At 37.5% G+C, this 18,671-nt stretch overlaps 4 protein-coding genes across 15 annotated transcripts in view; 1 reads left to right on the top strand and 3 right to left on the bottom strand.

The window, feature by feature from the left end:
* Positions 1–1,080: 1,080 nt before the first annotated feature.
* Positions 1,081–1,658, bottom strand: LOC6034660 (zinc transporter zipt-7.2). The gene is made up of 2 exons (XM_001844897.2): positions 1,647–1,658; positions 1,081–1,584 (listed from the first exon to the last, which is right to left on the bottom strand). Exons 1-2 carry the CDS (start codon positions 1,656–1,658, stop codon positions 1,081–1,083), a joined length of 516 nt encoding a protein of 171 aa, XP_001844949.2.
* Positions 1,659–9,919: 8,261 nt separating this feature from the next.
* On the bottom strand, positions 9,920–10,497 carry LOC119765969. Its single transcript, XM_038250270.1, has 2 exons — positions 10,486–10,497; positions 9,920–10,423 (listed from the first exon to the last, which is right to left on the bottom strand). The coding sequence occupies exons 1-2, from the start codon at positions 10,495–10,497 to the stop codon at positions 9,920–9,922; spliced, it is 516 nt and encodes a 171-aa protein (XP_038106198.1).
* A 339-nt stretch (positions 10,498–10,836) lies between these two features.
* Positions 10,837–13,320, bottom strand: LOC6034657 (conserved oligomeric Golgi complex subunit 7). 2 transcript variants are annotated; one of them, XM_038256579.1, is made up of 3 exons: positions 13,222–13,318; positions 13,119–13,165; positions 10,837–12,987 (listed from the first exon to the last, which is right to left on the bottom strand). In XM_038256579.1, the coding sequence occupies exon 3, from the start codon at positions 12,974–12,976 to the stop codon at positions 10,859–10,861; it is 2,118 nt and encodes a 705-aa protein (XP_038112507.1). In that variant the 5' UTR covers positions 12,977–12,987; positions 13,119–13,165; positions 13,222–13,318; the 3' UTR covers positions 10,837–10,858. The 2 variants fall into 2 exon arrangements, with proteins under 2 accessions (XP_038112507.1, XP_038112506.1); XM_038256578.1 differs by lacking the exon at positions 13,119–13,165 and having other exon boundaries at positions 13,213–13,320.
* Positions 13,321–15,450: 2,130 nt separating this feature from the next.
* Positions 15,451–18,671, top strand: part of LOC6034656 (single-stranded DNA-binding protein 3) — an 84,071-nt gene continuing 80,850 nt past the window's right edge. For 6 of the 11 annotated variants that reach the window (XM_038251836.1, XM_038251842.1, XM_038251840.1 and 3 more), the window contains exon 1: positions 15,452–15,639. The gene's annotated coding sequence lies outside the window, so the exon portion shown is untranslated. Of the gene's footprint in view, positions 15,640–18,671 lie in introns of all 11 variants that reach the window. The other 5 variants (XM_038251843.1, XM_038251839.1, XM_038251844.1 and 2 more) reach the window with 3 other exon arrangements.

Genomic DNA, 18,671 nt, shown 5'->3' with positions numbered 1-18,671 from the left:
AATCTTCGGATAATCGGATCACGAAAAATATTTTTTTTTTCGTTGTTTTATTTTTGATGGTCGAGCTAAAGTATGACCCATGAAATACTCTAAAATGATTTAGAATTTTTGAATTCAAGATGGCGGCCAAAATGGCGGTGATAAAATATTGAAAAAATAACATTTTTTAATTTAAAAGGCAATAAACTTCTCAAATTTGACAAGAATGGGGCTGCAGAACTTTTGTTGTTTCGATTTTTGGTACTCAAATTTATAAAAGCTTATTGGAAAAAAAGTATTTCAAGGATTTATTTTTCTCTGAGCCAAAATTTTAAAGACGAACCAATGGTGCAACGTTTCGATGGTTTTGATTTATAGCTCTCTTAAATTTTCAACTAAATCAAAAATATTGAAAATAAATAGAAAAACAAAATGTCAACCTTTGCTATAAATCAATTTGCTAAATTGAAAAAATGGTTAAATCGCCATATCATGAAAACAACATTGAAGAACAATTCAAATTCAATGATTTTGAGAATTTTGTGCTAATTATTAAAGATCTGACGAACATCTCGCAGTCTTCGGCAATGTTTTTGTTGAAAAAAAAAAAAAAAAAAACACAATCAAAGAGGATCATGCTCCATTTTGATGTCAATCTGGCTCAAACTTGAGATTCAGGTTCTGTACACGGAGAAAAAGAACTCCCAAAATCTTAAAAAAGCGTTCATGAAAATGGGAACCATGGGATTAGAACACTTTCTTTGTGGTTCCCATTTTTATGAACGCTTGTTCACGATTTTGGAAACTCTTTTTTCTTCGTGGAACGATTTGGTTACGCCTCGAAATGGGAAGAAATTCGAGCCAATTTTAGTAAGCATCCAATTGCTAGCTAGACAGCTCATTATTCTATTAGGAACTTCGATATTGACGAGATTCAGGAGCTGTTGAGCGAGAAGTGAGTAGGACTTTAGGATTCTTGGTGATGGGTTTTTGATAGTTGGAATAAAATATTTGTATTATTTTTTGAGAAAAACTTTATTTTTATATCACATTTTAGCACAGATCAAATCAACAAAGAACAAACTCAAAATGACTCAAAAATTAGTGAACGTAGTGACCAGCAGCATGCTTGTTGTACGCAACATGATCTCCATGGGCGTAGGCGGTATGATCAGCCACAACCGGAGCCACGACTCCATGATGTCCGTAGGTGGTCAGCGGGGTGGCGGCATGTCCATATCCGGCATATCCGTAGTTCTGACCATGGGGCAGAGCAGCGGCGAAGTTGTATCCATTGCCGGAATATCCGTAGTTATGACCGTGGGAAACGGTGTGGGCATAACCATGACCGGCGGTGGCGGCTGGGACGGCAAAGGCCTTGGTGATCGGGGCCGAGTAGACCTGGGCTGGAACTCCGGCGTACGAGTGGGGGGCGTACGCGTTGAGGTGTCCCTGGGTGTGGTCAGCGTACGAGATGGCCTGATGACCATGGTGCAGTTGTGGGTGCTGGTTGTAACCGATGGCCACCGGGAGGGTGGAGTGGTGGATACCGGAATCAACGGCACCGGCGCTAACGTAGGCCAGGGTGGCGAAAATGAGGGCGATCTGAAGGATTTGATTAAGTTAGAATTATACTGAATATTTTAAATCGGGAAAGTGGTACTTACTTTGAAAGCCATTTTTCTAAAACACAAGTTGTTAGTTGAACGAGGACTTGATAGCTGAGCTGCACTAGAAACAATGATACAGTTTTCGATTTTGTACACAATTTTTATAGTGAATGAATCAAAAATCGAAAAATCGAAAACAACACGACGACGCTTTTTGACCGTCAGCTTTGCACAACCCATTTATTGCAGGATCGTTGCTTCCAAATTCATTGAACAACAAAAGTTGAGAGATGTGTGCACTGTGAGTTAGATATCCAATAGCATTAGAAATCAGTTACAAATTTTACCTAAATGTATGTGGACAAAGTGCAAGATGTGAATTTACACACTTTTAGATGTACTATTACACAATTTTTCTGACTTAAAATCTGGTCAGATTTGGCTTAAATTTAATTGTTTGGCTTTTTAAAACGTTTGCAAGGAAGATACACTTACAGTTTAATCTGTTTTGGAAGATTAATAAGAAGAATTGTTAAAAAAATAGTTCCATCGCACAACAAGCCATCAATTAACCCTCCTCAAAACCTCAACAGTCGGATATAACTGAGAGTAGACCTTCCATCATATTTTATGCAAGCTTCTTTAGTGAGCTGCTTTCATTCAAAGCCTTCTGGCAACCTTCATCATACGAAGTAACGTATCACGTTCTCGAAATGATGTGCGAATTCTGCCAACATCAGGCCACTGCAGCAATGGTGCCGGGTTCGACCCGGCAAGGACCCCCCTGAACTCCGAGTGCTTCCGATGTCAATCAGAATCGAGTGGCCGGCCACTCTGCTCCAGCCTCTTAATGGTGTAGTACCAATATGATGTCATTCTTCAGCTCAGCATAAAAGCTATAAGTCATGATTCACTTTATTGTGCAAATTTATACAACGTGGCGAATTTTTCAACCGCTCCGTATCCAATGCAATATCTTAGTCTCGCCAACGAGACAGTTTCTGGTAATTTACTCACTTTAGAGCAGAAACTGATGGCTTGTGGTCTAGCGTGACCAATTGTGGGAATTATCCCCTGGGGGGGCTACTCTGTGGTGCCTCGCGAGACTCCGAAAGAAAGGCCCTTTTCAGGCTCACCTGAAGAGGCCTGATTTAATGAGATGATAAACGCGTATTGACTGCAGGAATCCATTTAAGTAGGCTCAAGTGTGTGTGTGGTGCACTTGGAAGAAGTATTGATGTACTGTGGGTCAGACCCTGAAGAGATGTCAGTTGTTTGTTCCACCGTGGAGTTCTTTCGAATAGGGTAATTGTAGTGTGACCTTCGCACTTGTGAACTGAGGAATTTGCGGAACTTGAGCCGATGCCAAGGTTGCGACTTTATGATGGTGATGTTTTTCGTACATTATGAGGAAGTAGGTGTTGGGACTATGAAGTATTCTTAGAATAAAGATTTTGAACATTACGTTTCATTTTGTCTCTGTACCATTTTGATACTTGGTTACTAATGAGTTAATTCTGATTTTGAGCCTCCAAACACAAGGAATTATTTAATGCATTTTTTATTATTTGTAATGTTAAAAAAATACAATGTTCAACGACAGCTAAAAACCATTTGATACACATAAAGCACACATATAACATCACCTTTATTATTGCTTCTCAATGAATTCAGAAGCAACGATCCTGCAATAAATAGGTTGTGCAAACGTTGCCGGCCAAAAAGTGTCGTCTTCTTGATGTCAACTTTTCGTCAATTAATTTACTATAAAAATTGCGTTCAAAATCGAAAACTGTATCATTGTTTCAAGTGCAGCTCAGCTATCAAGTCGTAGTTCAACTAACAGCTTGTGTTTTAGAAAAATGGCTTTCAAAGTAAGTACCACTTTCCAAGGTTTTATAATTCAGTATAATTCTAACTTAATCAAATCCTTCAGATCGCCCTCATTTTCGCCACCCTGGCCTACGTTAGCGCCGGTGCCGTTGATTCCGGTATCCACCACTCCACCCTCCCGGTGGCCGTTGGCTACAACCAGCACCCACAACTGCACCATGGTCATCAGGCCATCTCGTACGCTGACCACACCCAGGGACACCTCAACGCGTACGCCCCTCACTCGTACGCCGGAGTTCCAGCTCAGGTCTACTCGGCCCCGATCACCAAGGCCTTTGCCGTCCCAGCCGCCACCGGCGGTCATGGTTATGCCCACACCGTGTCCCACGGTCAGAACTTCGGATATTCCGGCCATGGGTACAATTTCGCCGCTGCTCTGCCCCATGGTCAGAACTACGGATATGCCGGATACGGTCATGCCGCCGCTCCGCTGACCACCTACGGACACCATGGAGTCGTGGCTCCGGTTGTGGCGGATCATACCGCCTACGCCCATGGAGGTCATGTGGCTTACAACAAGCATGCTGGTCACTACGTTCACTAATTGTTGAGTAATTTTTAGTGTGTTTTGTTGATTCGATCTGAGCTGAATTGTGATACAAAAATAAATTTGTTCTCATTAAAAAATACAAATTTACCGTGTGTCAAAATCCGAAATGTGATTTCCTTTCTAAAATGTAGGTAGAAGATTGGGGAGACTTGATCTCCGGGGACACTTGATCCCAAGCTGTATCTTGTCAGCATGTGGGTAAAACAATTAGCTTTGTTCTAGAAAGTTGTGCGAAATGGATAAAAACTCATTGTAGAAAAGAGAGAAAAAAAATTTAAAAAAAATTAGATTGAGTTACACTGCCCACCATTGAAAAAACGGCTAATATCCACTTTTGGCAAAAACAAGATATTAGCACCAGGCGGTAGAGGATGTTCCAACGCATCTCCTGGAACTTGAATTTCACTGAAATAGTGTTAAGACTTGGCTGCCGATGTGAAAAACCAAACGGCTAATATGCCACTCTTATGGGAAATTGCCTTGACGGAGATTTTGTGACAAACACTAAAACGCGTTTTTCTCGGAATACTTGATTTGGCATAATAGCCGAATTTTCAATTATGGGCAGTACAGAAATTTTTTCTAAAAAGTGCTGCAAAATACCTCCAAGAGATCATTTTTCTTTGTTTTGATATGTATGAAAAACACTCAAAAATTATTTAAAAAAAATATTTTTTATGCATGATTTTTTTCAAAAACTTATCAACTCCAAAACCCTTACGCATTTGTCGTTAAATTTGTCGTCATACTATTTTTACAATCAATTGTTTAAACAAGTGCGTTTAGAGAGACTTGATCCCTGAAGTTTTAGAGTCACTGGAATCAGCCTCAAGATTAATAAATTGGGCTGGGTTTTCGTTCATAGTTTCCTTTAGTATAGTTGTACATAACTTATTGCAGTTTGAACCATTTTCAAAAGTTTTGTAAAAAAAAAATACCAGCTTTTGTAAACATCCTCAATTTTGGTCTAAAAAAGAATAAGTTTTTAAATATTTTACATACTAAACTTGTTATATTTTGTACACAAACGTACAGGTTTTATGTGAAATTGTCCCTCCCGTGTGGATCAATCGGACCGCGCACTGGACTCACAATCCAGAGGTCGATGGTTAGAATCCCGCGGCGGGCGCTCTAAAATTCTTTGTGTAAATATGGGTATTCGGCGCCGTCGCTCCGTGCCATACTTTCATACACTTAGGAGCCCAGGGCGGCGAAGTCCTTGTAGATAAAAAGGAAGATACTAGTGGTTGGTACTAGCAATGGTGGCCGACAGCTATAAAGTCAACTTCGTTTTTTTTTTATAGAAAATTAAAAGTTTTGGTGAATAAGAAACATTTTGCTTAAGATTTCTTCAAAATATTGAAAGGGGGATCAAGTTGCCTCTAACATTTTGAAAATGCCGGTATAAACTTCAAAAAATATTTGCAACGGCCTTATTGGTGAATTATCAAGTTACATATAGCAATTATTGCTGTTAACTTAGGAATTACTAAACATGTAAAAGAAAGACGATAGAAAGAGATAAATCTTAAAACTTGATCACATCATTTTTATCCTTTGTAGATGTACTTAGTCATCAGCTCCCCTAGGGAATTTGCTACGCCTTGTTACGGCAGGTCCGAAATGGCGCTATATTAAATTGCATTACAGTGCCTTCCCGTTTTTGCCAACACGACTTTTTCAAACATTTTTAACTTGCACAAAAGCAACGTCAATTATTAAATTGTAATTTTTGGTGTAAAGTTTTAGCCTGATTTTCAAGCAACATTATTAGGCTTAGTTACCTTTTATGCTCAAAAATTGCCAATTTCACGGCGACCTTAATTTCAAACCATTAAATTCCACGGAACGTAAAAAACGTAAAATAGCTCTGAAAACCTTATGCTTAAATTATAGAAATTACTAGTTATGCTTCATTTTATATTATTTTTCAATAAACTAAAAAATATCTTCTTTTCCAACACAGTTTCCACGTGGTTTATGACTTTAATCTATATATGACTTGAAATGAAATGAAACGCTTCTTTTCACATTTAATTGAATTTCATATTACAGCAACACTTAACACCTTGTCCTTAAAATTTGATTTAAAAATGTAATAATACTATCTATCTATATATATAAAAAATTTCGATGGTTTTGTTCGAACGCGAATCAGTTCAATACGGAGCGTCGGATCGAGGTGCTCTTTGTTGCGTTGGGTTCGTATAAGTTCAAGGAAGGTTCTTACGCCAAAATGTTACAACTTTGGCCACTCTGGGACCGATTCCGGAGAATCTGCGAATTGTATGGGAAAAGTTGCGTAAAATCATATTTTGATCAAAGGAGGCTGAAAAAGGAAAAAAAGCTAAAAACGTCAACAAAACAAAAAAGGAAAAGACGAAGATTTTCGGGTAAGGCTTGTATTGAATAAATATTGATATAAACCAAGCTTTCATACTATTTTTACAATTTTATCCTAAAATTTCTTTTGATATTAAACCTTTGAAATATAAAAAGCATTAAAATTGTTATAACCGCGAATGGAAATATAACTAAATTTATTTTGAACTAAGAAAAACTGTTATTGATACAAATAATTGCAATTTATTTTCTGTATATTTTTCTCTAATCCAATGGAATTTAATTTTTCATTCTATATTCTGATTGCTTGCTCTTCCAGTCAATGATATATTGACTAAGGGAAGAGAAGTTTCAGTATGTTCAAATGGGGCATTTTGCTCTAATGCTGTATTAAAGTCACAATTAAAAAAATAAAAAAAGATTAGGAGCAATTATCTACGTAACCAAATATTTAGTAGTAATTGTATATTTTTATTTGTTTTATATTGTGTTCAGAGCCGTACCTTGGGTCCACGGCGCCCTTGGCGAAGCATCAATTTGGCGCCCCTTAAAATTTTTCATCATTTTGATATGTTTACTTAAATTTTCAGCGATTGCTTCAAAGAGTTTTAATAATATAGTGGTAATTGATGAAATAAATATAACAGCTAAAAAATTCAACCACAGTTTAATTCTTTGAAGAATATTCAAATTAATGTTTTATTATTTTTAAACCATTTCAATCGATTAAAAGATATACTATTGGTTTCCAAAACAGATAGGTTGTAACGAAAAGTTGCTTTAGGATTAATGTTGACTGAAAATAGCAGAGTGTTGTTTTATCTTCTTAAGCAGAATTTGATCTGACCAAGCTTAAATTTCATGGTATCAACAAACAATTTTCCTGAATTCCTGAAAAAATAGTTCAACTGGTTAGAAAATGGAATCTTTCGAAACTTGTTTTTGGATGGATTCCTTTTGAGACTATTTTTTTTTCAATTTATTTTTGAAAACAATACTTCTCTTCTCTGTGACTGTGTTTTTTGATTGATATAAAATTTCTAAAATTACTTTTTACCTTTTTAACACATTAAATTTTTTTGTGTTTATTTTTCGACATCTAAAGTTTCTTAAAATTTTGTATAAAAACCATTACACTCAAATAGAGGGTGACGAGCGGGAATTCCCGGGAAATCGTCCATTTTTGGACCTCTCGATTCCCGGGAAATTTGGTCGAAGCAAAATTATATAAACTAATCAGAAAAAAACATTTGAAAATTCGAAATTGTTTAGAACATTGGATGTTCAATGTATGATTTTCATGTTCGAATTAACCAATGCTTCTCTTATCTTCTAATTCAGAAAGTGTAAATTTTAACTTTCCAATAACTATAATTGGGAGAACTTATAATAATGTGGACCCCAACATTTACCTTAAAGCATACTTAGCAGTTAGCCACAAGAAGAAAGTCTAATTTTTTTTATATTTTTGTTTATTATTTCTAAGAGGGAAAATCCTTTTCAAGATTAGTATAATATCCATATCCTCTTTCAAGCATAGCAATCATTATAATCTATTTTTTTAAATTCTTATTAATTTAATTTCGCTGTATCAAGGTAATTTCCTTTTTTGATGTCATGGAGTAATTTTGTGTTTCGCTTAAACCTCAATATTAAATTAAATTTTAGAAGAAAAAAACCCTGGAAATCATTGTAAAGTCCACCAAATGTGAACATTCGGGTTTTCCTGATTACTATTTCTTCAATTAATATTTACAATGGACCTTAAAAAAGAAAAAACATCTTCAAATTGTTGTTTTGAGTCGCTATTTATCATATTGTAAAAATCCCGATACTGGGAAATTATATATTAGCTAATTTTTTATTTCACAAAAATCTAATAACAAGTTCATACAACAAGTTGTATTGCAGATTCAGAAAAAAAATCAAGAGGTAGATCATAGTTCCCAAAAATAATGAGGCTACTAATTAACGTTTCATTGAATAAGTATGAATAAATCGTAACTGAATTCATTGAAAAGAAACACATATATAACTTTTCTTTATACATTACTGGCACTTTTGGCATAGTTACACTATCGGGTCCCGGGAATTCCCGGGAAATATCCCAATTCAACTCTCGATTCCCGGGAAATTGAAAATCTCGAGAATAGTCACCCTCTACACTCAAAGCTTTTAGAACCGTTTGTGTAAATGTGAAAATTTAGGTGAACTGGATAGCCCAGCACATGGAATCCATGAAATAAATAAAAAATGTATGTGAAAGATAAGCAACTTTATCCATTCCATTAAAACTTAACATAACAAAAATTTTCAAGGAAAATGTTACAAACATTCTTCAAATTATTGTCCCTAGTAGCAAAATTAAGTGGAACTTTGTGTTTTTCCAAAAAATATTGCTGTTTTTGAAGTTGGAATTTTGCTTTGGTTTGAATTCTAATGGGTCCGCGATAATGTTGTTTCTGCAAATCAAAATTTTCAAGAAATTGTATTATATTTTACTTTTACGACTAAAAAGTTGGTGGGCATGCCAATCCATGCAACTTTGTCGAAGACACCCAAATTTTACTTTTTCACTCTTGCTTCAAGCAATTGAATACAAACAGCATAGCAAACCAGTTTTTTTTTTAATATATCAATCCAGGAATATAATATATTTAGAGCAATTTATGCGCTCTTAAAAAACCAACATTTTTATGTTGAAAAAAAATATTTTGCTAGAAATTTAACAAAAGTCAAAGCATTTTTTGTGTTAGAAATATTCAATTAAAACAGTTCAGTATTTCGAAAACGTAGGCCAATCTCAACGCACAAGTTTGCATTTATAACGATAAAAATATCTCAAATGTCATTTTCTTTAAACTTGAAATATCTTATTTTTTTTTATTACAGATTTTCAATAGAAATGTGTAAATTTCAATTGAAGAGCTGATTATATATAAAAAAAACAACTTCAAAACATAAAAAAGCATGATGGTTCCTGATGCTGGAAAAAATGGTAAAATTTAAATTGAATTTTATATACTGTAGTTGTAATATAAAATCTCTAGCTATTTCAAAGAATTGTTATAAAACTCCTGAACTTTTTGCCACTTAATTTTAAATTTAATTCTGGTAGAATTATTGAAATAGTTGATTTTGGCGCCCCAAGTGTTTAACATAAAATAATATTTGTAATATTCCGATCCAGATTATCGAGTTATTTTGTAGTCCTACTTTAAAATTTGGCGCCCCTTTTGTTCTGAATGCCTTTCCACGATTTTATAATAACATGACAAATTTGTTCAATCATCGTTTTTGGCGCCCCCCAAGGGCTGGCGCCCTTGGCGGTCGCCAACTGCGCCAACCCCTAGGTACGGCGCTGATTGTGTTCATCGATTTCTTATGCCCAAATAAGCCATTATCATTGTATCATCTGGTGATTTATTTCTAAAGTTGAGAAAAAACATTTGAATTTGTTTTATTTTTTGAGAAAAACTTTATTTTTGTATCACAATTCAGCACAGATCAAACAACAAAGAACACACTCAGAACGACTCAACAATTAGTGAACGTAGTGACCAGCAGCATGTTTGTTGTACGCAACATGACCTCCATGGACGTAGGCAGTATGGTCAGCCACAACCGGAGCCACGACTTCATGGTGACCGTAGGTGGTCAGCGGGGTGGCGGCATGTCCGTATCCGGCATATCCGTAGTTCTGAACCTGGGGCAGAGCAGCGGCGAAGTTGTATCCATGGCCGGAATATCCGTAGTTCTGACCGTGGGACACGGTGTGGGCATAACCATGACCAGCAGTGGCGGCTGGAACGGCAAATGCCTTGGTGATTGGGGCCGAGTAGACCTGAGCTGGAACTCCGGCGTACGAGTGAGGGGCGTACGCGTTGAGGTGTCCCTGGGTGTGGTCAGCGTACGAGATGGCCTGGTGACCGTGGTGCAGTTGTGGGTGCTGGTTGTAACCAATGGCCACCGGGAGGTTGGAGTGGTGGATACCGGAATCGACGGCACCGGCGCTGACGTAGGCCAGGGTGGCGAAAATGAGGGCGATCTGAAGGATTTGATTTAGTTAGAATTCTACTGAATCTATTAAATCGGGAAAGTGGTACTTACTTTGAAAGCCATTTTTCTAAAACACAAGCTGTTAGTTGAACTACGACTTGATAGTTGAGCTGCAGTTGAAACAATGATACCGTTTTCGATTTTGAACGCAATTTTTATAGTGAATCAAACAACGAAATGTTAACATCAAGAAGACGACACTTTTTGACCGGCAATGTTTGCACACCCCGTTTATTGTAGGATCGTTGCTTTTGAATTAATTGAAAAGCTAGAGTAGAGAGTTGCGTGCATTGTAGGTATCAAATTGCGTTCGATCATTGAAGGTTGTTGATGAGTGATATTTGATAAAATTAGCTTGTTTTCTATCATATAATTTATTAAATTTTTAAAAGGTTTGCTTGCATTAGACCACTGCATCTTCCCCTCACGACGACACAATGTTCCGCTTCTGGCGAATCTTCGCCACCAACCGCGCGTTGTACCCGGTCCCGACGGTGTTGTACTGCTCCAGCGGAGTCCTCAACAGCACCACCGTTTGCTGCAGCGTGGCGTTGAACGGCAAGCTCATCTCTTCCAGCACGTTCCCGAAGTACTCGATGTCAACGGCGAGCTGTTTGGACCCGGCGGCCGTCAAACTCTGGATGTTGTCGATACTTTCCTGGTAGAAGGCTGTTGTTTCCTCGACGATCAGCGCCAGCAGGACGTCGGCACAGAATTTGTCCTTGGAGTACGCGTCGTCGCAGCTTTCCAGGGCAAATTTGAGGGACGGTGAAGGTGAGAGGAGCAGCGGCTCCAAGTGCTGTGGGAGTGTTAGCAGATATTGACCGATTTGGGTGATGTACTCCTGGGGAGCGTAGCTGTAGTCGGGCAGGTTGAAGCCTTCGCCTTCCTTGTTGGCGGAGAATCTCATACCGTTGAAGTGCTTCTCGATTGCGTACAGGATGAACTTCATGATCGAGTCGTGCGTCCTGACGGCCGCATCGCGGACGATCTTGTTCTCCTCGGAGAAGAGTTCGTTGAAGATGTCCTCTTCGGTGGAGAGCAAAAACTTGCTTCGTTTGTCTTGCTTAGACGATAGTTGACTGCAGTAGATGCTCTTGGCTGGATCACAATCTTTGGCACTTTTGGCGATGTTCTCCGATAGCAGCTGGATGTTCGCCATGAAGTCTCCAAGATGTTGAAGCAGGTTGATATTCAACTGAATAAGATTCCAATCCAGCTGTTCGGTTCTACATGTGATCAGCTTCTTTTGAGCCAGCACAAAGTTCTCGACCCACGAAACGATCATATCCTGGAACACCTTGACCAGCTGAGGCAAACTGTAGTTCTGGGTGACGTGAGCGCAGCGCGAAAGAGCCTTCTCCGCCCATTTGGCGAGCTTCACATTGCCGTTGGCCAGACTGCGCACAGTTTCGGCGATCTCTGCGTTGTTGACCTGCAACTCTTTCAGCAGCTTCTTGGAGTCGTCACTCTCAATCGGGAGATATTGCACGACTGAAGTTGCAAAGTATCCGTAAATAGCTCCAGCTAGTTCTTCCTGCTTCAAACTGTTGATCCGTTGATCCTTGATGATCTTCTCTACCGCAGCTTCGAACTTTTTGTTGATGTTTGAAATATCCGTCAGCAGCTCGAACTTTTCCGCGAACTTCCGGACACCCTTCTCGACGATCGTTTCCCGCGAACTTTGCAGGTAGATCAGCGTCTCGATGACAACTTCAATCGGTTGCGACGAATCCATACCGACTTGGGAGCACCACTTTAGCTGTTGGTGCACAAAGTTCAGCAAACAGTCGTAAAAGTTTGACAAAATTTCACAAATTGAGTCGGACTCCACGTTCTTGACCCACTTGTCAACCAAGATGTTTCGATGGACCTTCCTATAATACTGCGCCAGCTGAGCCAACCTTCCAATGCTCTCAAAGATGTAGACATGCTTGGAGTAATTGTCAGCATCCGCTTGCTGAATAAACTGAATGATCAACGGACTAACAGCAGCCTCAATCCGATTCGTAAAATACTCCAACTGAACCTCCCGATCCGCCTGTCCCGGCAATCCCGTCTGCGCCAACATCGAGGTCTTCAACGTCCCAAACTTGCCCGACAGCTGATGAATCTCGTTCTGCTCCAGCAGCTCGTCCAACTCCCCGGTCAGCTTCCTCCAACCATCCGATTCCTGCATGCCGTGCTTCGCCGCTTGAAGCTTCTGAAACACCGACTCCAGCCGCTCCAAATTCGACAAATACGTCCCCGAGTCCCGATGAACGTGTCCAATCTCCTGCTGAACCTGCTTGATCGTTCCCATCAACGAGTTAATCTCCCGCTGAATCAAGTTCATATCGTTCAGCGCCACCAGCATGGTGTTCGTCCCCTGAATGCTCGACTTTTCCAGCGCAAAGTTGATCTGCTCGACGTAGACCTGCAGCTTGGACACCTGGGCGGAAACGGTCGCCTTTTTGGTCGCGATGTCACCCTCGATGTGGGAATGTGTGTTGATCCATTTGAGCGCGTCGAACGAATCGTCCGAGAACAGGCTAAGGTCCATTTTTGGGGGAACTGAAAAGGAAGACAATGTTAATATTCAGTGTTTCCTACTATGAATGTTGAAATAAAGTGTGAGTAAGCGTGATAATTATTTAATTTAGTTTACTCAAAAGTTTTCCATGAATATTATTTTGACATCATACTTATAATTTGTGAATACCGGAATCCAATCGGAATATAAAAATGCGTTCTGAAAAAATAGAAATTTAGAAATTTTCTGTATCCATTATTACTTACCAGTAGTACTTTTTCCTACTTTCCTTTTTCTAATTATCAAAATTTGCCGCAAATATAAGCAGAATTCTACATGACAAGCTAGTATTGCCACGAATCTAATATGAAAACAAATCAGCTGTTATGCCGGAGCAGGTCTTGTTTTGCTTTATTTTATACCAGTTTTAATGCGTTTGATAAGGCTAGTTTTTGAAGCTTTTTTCATGTTTATTATGATTTCACTGTTTCTGTAAGCAAGGCTGACATGATTTGAATTATTCGTAGCCTTTTTCTTCAAAGAAATCAATTAAATTCAAATAAAAAAGCGCAAACTGAACTTCAATTATTTGTTTAGACCAGCCTTATACCCCATTCGCACGGGCTCCTAATAGAAGGTTTTAAAAAGTAAACAAGGTTTTCAATCATAAAAATTTCACTATTGAGGTTTTAAGAACGATTTTATAACCGGCCAGTTTTGCTGCAAATTTAAAGTTTTCTATGAAATTTTTGAACAGAGCATCGACCAGAAACCAACAAATTTAATCACTTTTTCTTATTGGTGTTAACAAATTTTGCTTAACATTTGGAAAACGTAAAGATAAATTTAAGTTGCATGTGGTTTCAAGCTTTTTTCAAGCTGTCAGTCGATGCAATTAGCGAATTCGGATTCGCTAATTCGATTGCAGTTCCATTCGAATTAGCGCATTCGCTCTGTATCTGTTTTTAATAAGCTATTCCATTACATACAAAATAATAACAGTCCATACGTTTATTTGAAATAAAATAAAAGATCGGAAAACAAACTGTAATAATCAAACACAACCAAACCAAACCTACCGCAGTTTTTTCACAAAAAAAATCTTCAAACCTATTTTTTTCATTTTTCCTTTTTTTAGTTTTTTGTCCCCTCTTCGGCTCCGGCAAGGGTCAACTAACTGCTGATTTTATTTATTTATTTTGAAGATCTCTAACTATTTTTTTATTTTTTTCTTCATTCTATCTCTGAGAATAATGTATAATTCTCCGATATTTTTTTTTAATTTCATTTTTCCCTTAAAAAACATTTAAAAAAATACGAGTTTTGGGAAATATTTTTTTTTGGGGAAAAAAGTTAATTTAAAAAATCGGCCAAAAATGTTCAGTGCATTATTTTTCTCTGAATTGTCCTCACAAATAATTACAACTTTGCTGAATACACCAAACCTATCAAAAATTCTTAAACTTAAAAAATACAACAGAAAAAAATGCCCAAAATCAAATACTTTTTTTTCTTACGAAAAAAAAATATCTAAAAGAAAAAAAAGAATTTTATTTTTGATTTTTTTTAGAAAAAAAGCAAATTTTGGGAAATTGAAAAGTATGGGCAAACATTTTGCTGCCTAGCCATGAATTTTTGAAAAAAGTTTTTTTTTGTAAAATAGAAATTTTACTCGAATTTTTTGACTTCAGTTTTTTATGTAAAATAAAATTTGCAATCGAAAAGTATTTTACAGATTTTTTGATAAAGTGCAATGAAAAATTTCAGTTTTTAGATGTATATAATTGTTTCAATGATTGCACAATCTTGAAAATATTTTTTTCCGAAAAGTTGAGACAATGACTATTTTAGACATTTAAGATTGGACCTCTGGTTGCTGAAATGCAGCAAATAAAAATCAAGAAATTTTTTGAAGCCTCATTCAAACAGCACTTTATTTTCTAGTGCCAATATCTATTATATCTATATCAGAAACTAATTTTTGAAGTTGAAAAACGAAAAAAGAAAATTTGATAGTTTTTATTGGCTGACCGTTCTGTGCATTGTCCCGAAATTTGGTTGAATTTGATTGCCGGGCACTTGTGACAAAACGACCTCTGACTTGAATTCCATTTGGCAACTTGCAGGGTGTGTCGAGATAGCACGATCTGTTTGGAACTTGATTTCATTGAAGAGTGAAAACATTGCACGTTTTTTTGTAGAATATCACAGGATTAAAATTGAATTTTGGGAATCAGTGAAGGTCGAAAGATGAGGTTAAAATGGCGTTTTTAACTCAATTAACTTCAAACTAACGACTTTTCGCTTTAATTGGGTCCTGTAGGCTCTGTAGAAAAAGCTAGGGTAACTTGCAATTCAAACCTATTTTCGTCCTATTTATACCAGTAACCAACTTCCTACAAGAGCAACGCTTGAAACGCTTCAGTTCATGTATTTGTATCGCATTTTGACAGCTAATTTCATTAAACCCAGCTCGAACACACACACACCCATCGACCGCGTTCTTATTGGTCTTCGTCCAAGCCAGAGAAGCTCCCATTTCTTCCCGTTTGTCGATTCGATGTCGCTCTGTGTCCGCGGTCTTGTCTCGTCCCGAGTGTGTCCGAGCAAAATGTGTATTTGGTGTGTCAAAAGTGCTTAAAAACGGTGCAAAGTGCTCGAAATCGGTTCCCCCCTGGGCCGTCCTTGGAAAGGTAACGAAATGGGCCCGCCAGAGGGCGTACTGGGTGTTCCGGGGGGTCTTTTCTTTGGACGGGGTCCGTGCGGCAATTTCGGGATCCCGATGGCCGATCGAAAAATGCAATTTGTGCAGGGGTGTGCGTGAGGGTTGTCCCAGACGCGGCTGACACAGGGGTGTGCAAGTGAGACAGGGCGCGAAACTGTCTTTCTACCTCTCTCCGTCTGTGAGTAGTTATTCCAATTGGTATTTGGCCTCCTGGTACACGGTGACAACTTACCCAAAGGTTTTGCCATATTTTGCCCATAGACCGACTGCACGTCGTCGACTGGTAGTAATAAAATATCACAGAAATAGCCCGGTCCGTCAGAATGTTGTGTGTTGTGCAATGTAGCAACAGCAGTTTGTTGTGGTGTAGTAGAGTGCGACTAGAACTAAGTCAACTATAGGCAATTACTTGGCCCGCGGTGCAACACCTGAAGGTCGATTGATAAGATTTGGCGAGCGAAACTGGTGTGTAAACAAGAAGGATGACATTTGGACACATCGCGTGCTGATGGCGCGATGACGTCGCCATATTGTTTTGAAACGCTGCCCTGGGTAGAATGTTCTTGCCGTACATATGCAAGGATACAGCTTCGTGAGGAAGTTCAGCCAATATGGTTAGGATGGCTTGAGGACGATAGGGAAAGTGGGTGAAAAGAATCAAGTTTTCTTTGGGTTGACGAGCGAGGTGTGAGGTATAGATGAGCTGGGGGTTGTTAGATCGAAGTTTGCAAAAAGATGTTGCACCCTTCTAGTGCATGTGCTTTATAGAGGAAATGTTCGTTTGCTAATTTATATGCGTTTGTTATTCTATAGAATTTGAAACTCCTCAGTTACACTTGAAATCCTCGTAGAGAATATTTAGGTACCAGCTAAACTCGATGAAATATTCGATTTTTGTCACACTAAGCAGAGCAATCAATTTTATTCAATTTCGCAATTTCTGTGTGAGTCCTCAAATGTATTCGAATGCTGGGACTTTTAATTTTGTACTGTATTTGATTTGAACAAAACTTTGTCCATACATTCCCTACGAGCAATTAAATACGTTTTCGCAAACTGACTTTTTTTGGGCCATTATCCGCCAACTCACACGGAATCGGCAAAGTTGCTTCGCCCTCTTCGATGTTGGTGAAAAATTGCTCTAAGGGGTAATGTTGGTCCTTGATCATAAATTTGAGGTCAACTTTTTGATGTCTAATCGCCCCACCGCCACGAGATATCGAAAAATGGACGAAAAAAAAACAGAAAACGTATTTTTTATCAACCATAGTTAAAAAAAGTTTAAAATTCTTAGCTATTTCTCGTCACTCAACTGTCCAAAATTAAGAGACTTGTAATTTTAAGGTAAGTTTAATGTACTGTTTGATCTGCAATAACCCAGAGAGGTTATTTCAATCAAAACAGTGTAAATGCGCCAATGTCAAAGTGTAAACAAAGCGTCTGTAAACATCAACTGATTTTTTTTTCTGATTTTCGGAGTTCTGCAAGGTTTCTTTTGTAGAATGCACCAATGTTCTACAAAGTTGTAAATCTGATTTTTTTGTGTATACACATAAACAATTTGCATGTATCCTTCACGAGTTATCAGAATTTTACATGATTTGTCGTTTCATTCAAGGCTCCATACAATTTTGCGGGTTGGTCATATTGAATTTCTGGAGTTTTTTTAAAAGGTCAAATAAACCAAATTTTCAGTTTTTGCTTTTTGGGTGTTTTTTAATACCCCTGACTAGAGGATGACGATTCTCGAGATATTCAATTTCCCGGGAATCGAGAGTTGAGTTACAAATGTTTACGAATCCTCATTCGCACTGATTGATTTTTCCAAAGTTGCACAAACTTTTTGTTGAACTTGTTATTAGATTTTTTGAAAGTAAAAAAATAACTAATATATAATTATCCATTTATGCAATATGGCATTCTGCAATATGATAAATAACGACTCAAAACAAAAACTTTAAGTTGATTTTTTCCTTCTTAAGGTCAACTGTAAATGTTCACAATTCGCGGACTTAGTGTCCGCTTACAAAAAAATGCCTGATTTTTATTCTTTAAATATAATTTAATATGCAAAACACAAAATGACTCCATAAAGCGAAATTGACTTACTTAGAATTAAAAAAAAAAATAGACTGTGAGTTATGCTATGCTCGAGAGGGAATATGAAAATTAAACTTATCTTGAAAAGGCTTTTCCCTCTTAGAAATAAAAAAATATTTCATTTATGGTGTGTAACTGCTAATTATGCTTCAATGTTAATTTTGGGTTCCACATTTTTTGGTTACACTCAATTAAAGTTATTGGAATTTTTGAAAAGTTAAAATTCACACTTTTAGAATAAGAAGATTAGAGAAGCATTGATCAATTCAATCTTGGAAATCGAACATTGAACATCCAATGTTCTTAATAATTTCGAATTTTTCAAATGTTTTTCTGATTAGTTTATTAATTTTGGTTCGATATTTATAAGTATAAAATTTCCCGGGAGTCTCGACCAAATTTCCCGGGAATCGAGAGGTCAAAAAATTGCCGATTTCCCGGGAATTCCCGCTCGTCACCCTCTACCCCTGACTCAAGGTGGCTTCAAAAACACCCAAAAAGCAAAAACTGCAAATTTGGTTTATCGGACCTTTTTTTTTTCAAAAAAAAAAACTCCAGATTTGAATATTCGAAAATCTGTTTCTTGAGAATGAGTTTGCTGATCGATTTGCTGTCTTCGCAAAAGTTTTAGGATATAATTAGGAATTTCCAGGAAAAAATGGTGCATGGAAAAATATTCCGGTTTGTTTTGTTTGCATTTTCATTGCTAAAAGTAAAATTCCCAAATTACGTATTTTTGAATTTTATTGAAATGTATAGATGAATAAAAAATGGTACAAGAGCTTTATTTATTTGAGTTAAAAAAAATTTGCGGAAATAATCGAAAATAAGGGCAAACTATGTTTCTAAAACTTTTTTTAAATGAAAAATCAGATTTGCCATCGGAAATGTTGTTATATG

This window comes from Culex quinquefasciatus, chromosome 2 (genome assembly GCF_015732765.1).
Source record: "Culex quinquefasciatus strain JHB chromosome 2, VPISU_Cqui_1.0_pri_paternal, whole genome shotgun sequence".
Classification (NCBI taxonomy): domain Eukaryota; kingdom Metazoa; phylum Arthropoda; class Insecta; order Diptera; family Culicidae; genus Culex; species Culex quinquefasciatus.
Note: the sequence above shows the minus strand (reverse complement) of the source record. Positions and strands in the feature narration are given on the sequence as shown.